The 4,165-nt window shown below is 39.4% G+C and overlaps 1 protein-coding gene across 1 annotated transcript; it reads right to left on the reverse strand.

Moving 5' to 3' along the window:
* Positions 1-3,203: 3,203 nt before the first annotated feature.
* LOC142181908 (uncharacterized) lies at positions 3,204-3,860 on the reverse strand. The gene has a single exon (XM_075255579.1). It carries the CDS (start codon positions 3,858-3,860, stop codon positions 3,204-3,206), a length of 657 nt encoding a protein of 218 aa, XP_075111680.1.
* Positions 3,861-4,165: the final 305 nt, after the last annotated feature.

Genomic DNA, 4,165 nt, shown 5'->3' on the forward strand with positions numbered 1-4,165 from the left:
ACTTGCAGCGGAGTGAGTCCACTAGGTGGACACCATTTGAGCTAGCAATAGGCCAACAACCACAAACTCCACATTCATTACCAGCTGCATTCGAGGGAAAGAGTTTGGGAGCTTATCATATGGCTAAAGGATGGGAGGAGCAGCTCGACACTGCTAAGTCCTACTTGGATAAGGCAGCTAAGAAGATGAAGAAGTTTGCGGACCGTAAGTGGCGTCCCACATACTATGGAGTTAGGGACATGGTCATGGTGAAGTTTAACCCAAGACAGTTCAAGGCACTACGGGGCATGCATCAGAATTTGATTCGCAAGTATGAGGGGCCATTTAAGATCGTCTCCAAGGTTGGCAAGATCTCATACAAGCTTGACATGCCATCGTATCTTAAGATCTACCCTGTCTTCCATGCCAGCATGCTTAAACCATATCATGAAGATAAGGATGATCCGAGTAGGGGCCAATCAAGTCGAGCGCCAATGACTATCACTGCCTCGCATGATCGGGAGATTGAGGCTATCATAGATTACCAGGCCAGGCGAAAACAAGGGCAAAAAGCCACCGCTATGTTCCTCGTCCATTGGAAAGGGCAATCACCGGAGGAGGCCACGTGGGAACGATATGAAGACTTGTGGCAATTCAAAGATAAGATCCGAGAGTTTATGCAGCAGCATTGCGCCGCGGTCGTCGCAATATTGGGTGGGGGAGAGTGTGATGACCCGCCATGTCATCATGCCACATAGGCGCCATTTGGCATATATTAATGCCAAGTGGAAGCTTACATAAGAATAAGGCTAGCATTTGTGAGAAGATTCTAGAGAGGTATGGACATTACCTTAGGAAAAACCTAGATCCTTATGGATTTGCTAGGAAAGTCCTTGGAATCTTCTAGGCTTGTAGTGAATTCTAGAAAAAGCTCTTATCTTGTAATTATCAAGGACTTGTGTAATAATTAATATTTACACACTAGCCCCTAGGAGACTAGTATATAAAGGGGGTCATTCATTCGTAATTCATCAAACAAACAATTCAAGTTCTCTCTAATACAAAGCTTCCTTGAACAATTCTCTTGTGTTCTTTCTACCATTCTCTTAGCGATCTTAAAGGTAGTAAGGCTGACTTGCTATAGTAAGAACGTGAACAATTTGTACAAGATCGTGAGCGAGTTGTCAAGTGCCACACGTGTATTTAGTTAACAACTAAGGACGTGACACTTTGCTATATAAGATCTAGTCTCCAGCTTCTGTTGCAGTTGCGCTCAAAGAACCTTGAAAAAGCAAACGTTAACTTCTTTGCATGCTTAAACTATAGTTGCCACATGTTACTCCATGGTGTAATGATTCATGGAACATAAGATATGTGGAATGTTGCTAAATCATATATTACATAGTGCAAGGAAAAGACAGAAGAAAATATGGGCAACAAAAGATAACACGTGATAGTCTTTATCCAAAAAAGCTTGCCACGTTTTGTCTTTATTCAAAATGTTGTGGGTAGTTGTTAATTAACCGCATAATTAAGAATTATCTCAACATACGTAAAATACAACTCAATTTTAATATATTTTATATAATTTATTATTATAGTCATGTGGTATCATATAAAATAAATACATACACTATTATTCTATTAAAACATCCATATAAATATATATATATTTTCTCAACTTCTAATTTTCTTAATCTCATATAAAGAGTACAAACTTTCGTATGCTTAATTCTTAAAATAGTAAAAAGATAACATTCTTTTCTAGTGAGAAAATAGTTTATATCTTTACAATAAAGAAAATCTCATAAACTTTTCTCATATTATGTATATAATTTAAAACATAATCGAAAATAGTAATATTAATAACTATATAAAACGGTACTATATATATATATATATTTAAAAAACTATTTTACAAAAAATGTTCCACTCAAAATACCATATCAAAATGTATCTAACTGTATCAAGGTTGTCAAACTTACGGGGTGTAACACCTTCGTCATCCCAATCGGAGAATATTTGTACCGCAGAAGGGTTAAACGTAATACCTTTTGATCGCGTCTGCATTGACAACTATTTTAGGGTCATTTCCTTCAATGTCTCCCAAGTACAATGCCCCTTTTGGCAACAATTTTCTTATAATATACGAACCCTTCCAGTTTACAGCGAACTTCCTTTTGCTTCTTTGTGATGCGGGAGAATATGCCTCAAAACTAGTTGCCCCACTTCAAAGTTCCTAGGCCGCACTTTCTTGTTGTAGGCACGGGCCATTCTTTGTTGATACAACTGTCTGTAGCAAACTGCGGCCATCTGCTTTTCATCAATCAGGGTTAACTGTTCTAAATGGGTCTTGACCCATTCATTGTCCTCAATCTCAACTTCAACGATGATTCAAAGGGACGAAATTTCAACTGCGAGTATTACGACTTCTGTGCCATAAACCAATAGATAGGGTGTTTTCCCAACTGATGTGCGCACGGTTGTGCGATATCCCAACAATGCAAAAGGCAACTTTTCATGCCATTGTCTAGAACTTTGGATCATTTTCCTAAGGATCTTCTTGATATTTTTGTTTGCTGCTTCAACAACACCATTAGCTTTGGGCCGATAAGGGGTAGAATTCCGATGCATGATTTTAAATTGTTCGCATACCTCCCTCATCAAATGACTGTTCAAATTTGCAGCATTGTCCGTAATGATAGTTTTAGGAATACCAAAATGACAGATAATGTTGGAATGCACGAAGTCCACCACTTCTTTCTTGGTGACGGCTTTGAGAGTGACCGCTTCAACCCACTTTGTGAAATAGTCAATGGAAACTAAGATGAATTTGTGCCCATTTGAAGCTTTCCGCTCGATTGGCCCAATGACATCCATACCCCAAGAAATGAACGGCCATGGTGCCAACATAGCTGAAGGCAGTACATGAATCAAATCACCGTGTACATGACACTGATGACACTTTCGGACAAAACCGAAACAATCCTTTTCCATGGTCATCCAGTAATAACCTACCCGAAGGATTATATTTGCATGGACGTATCCCTTTATATGGGGTCCATACACTCCTGCGTGCACTTCATTCATGATTCTTTCGGCCTCTTGGGCATCCACGCATCTTAAAAGGTTCAGATCTGGAGTCCTTTTATACAAGACTTCTTCACTAAAAAAGAACTATTGGCAAGCCTTCTAATGGTTCTCTTTTGGTCTCCACTCTCTTGTTAAGGATATTCATTTATTTTCAAGAATCTTTTGATATCTTGATACCAGAGTTGAACATCTGGTTCTATCTCAACTACATTGCAATAACCATGTCTTTCTCGAATTTGGATTTCCAGTGGGTCAATGTGGACATTGCCTGGATATGGAAGCATCGAGGCCAAAGTAGCTAGTGCATCAGCTAACTCATTGTGAAACCAAGGAATGTATCTGAACTCGACGGATTTGAACCATTTGCTAAGATCTTCCATATATTTCCTGTATGGGATAAGCTTGATATCTCGAGTTTTCAATTTGCCTTTAGCTTGTCGAATAATCAAGTCAGAATCTCCCATGATTAACAATTCTTCCACATCCTGATCTATTGCCATGTTCATGCCCATAATGTAGGATTCATACTCGACAGTGTTGTTCGTACAGAAAAACCGAAGCCGTGTTGTGGCCAGATAGTGCCGACCAGTGGGAGAAATCAAAATTGCCCCAATCCCGAAACCTTTTGCATTCACAACTCTGTCGAAGAACATTTTCCAAGCATTGGTGTCTTCTGGAATTATCTCAACTGAACTTACTTCCTCGTCTGGAAAGTAAGTACTCAAAGGCTGATATTCATCATCAACAGGATTTTCAGTTGGGTGATCCGCCAAGGCTTGAGCTTTCATTGCCGTGCGTGTGACATAGACTATGTCAAACTCAGTGAGCAAAATTTGCCATTTTGCTAACCTTCCTGTGGGCATCGGTTTTTGGAATATGTACTTCAAAGGATCCAATCTGGTTATGAGATAGGTTGTATAAGCCAACAAGTAATGCCTTAGCTTCTGAGCGACCCAAGTTAGGGTGCAACAAGTTCTTTCCAACAAAGTGTACTTGGCTTCATAACTAGTGAACTTCTTGCTCAAATAGTATATGGCTTGTTCTTTCTTCCCGGTCACATCATGTTTCCCGAGAACACATCCAAAAGAATTCT

Source organism: Nicotiana tabacum, chromosome 6 (genome assembly GCF_000715075.1).
Source record: "Nicotiana tabacum cultivar K326 chromosome 6, ASM71507v2, whole genome shotgun sequence".
In the NCBI taxonomy this organism is placed as follows: Eukaryota; Viridiplantae; Streptophyta; class Magnoliopsida; order Solanales; family Solanaceae; genus Nicotiana; species Nicotiana tabacum.

What these genes read in the sequence shown, in the direction of transcription:
- LOC142181908 (XM_075255579.1), bottom strand. Translation starts at nt 3,860, where the DNA reads ATGAAAGCTCAAGCCTTGGCGGATCACCCAACTGAAAATCCTGTTGAT.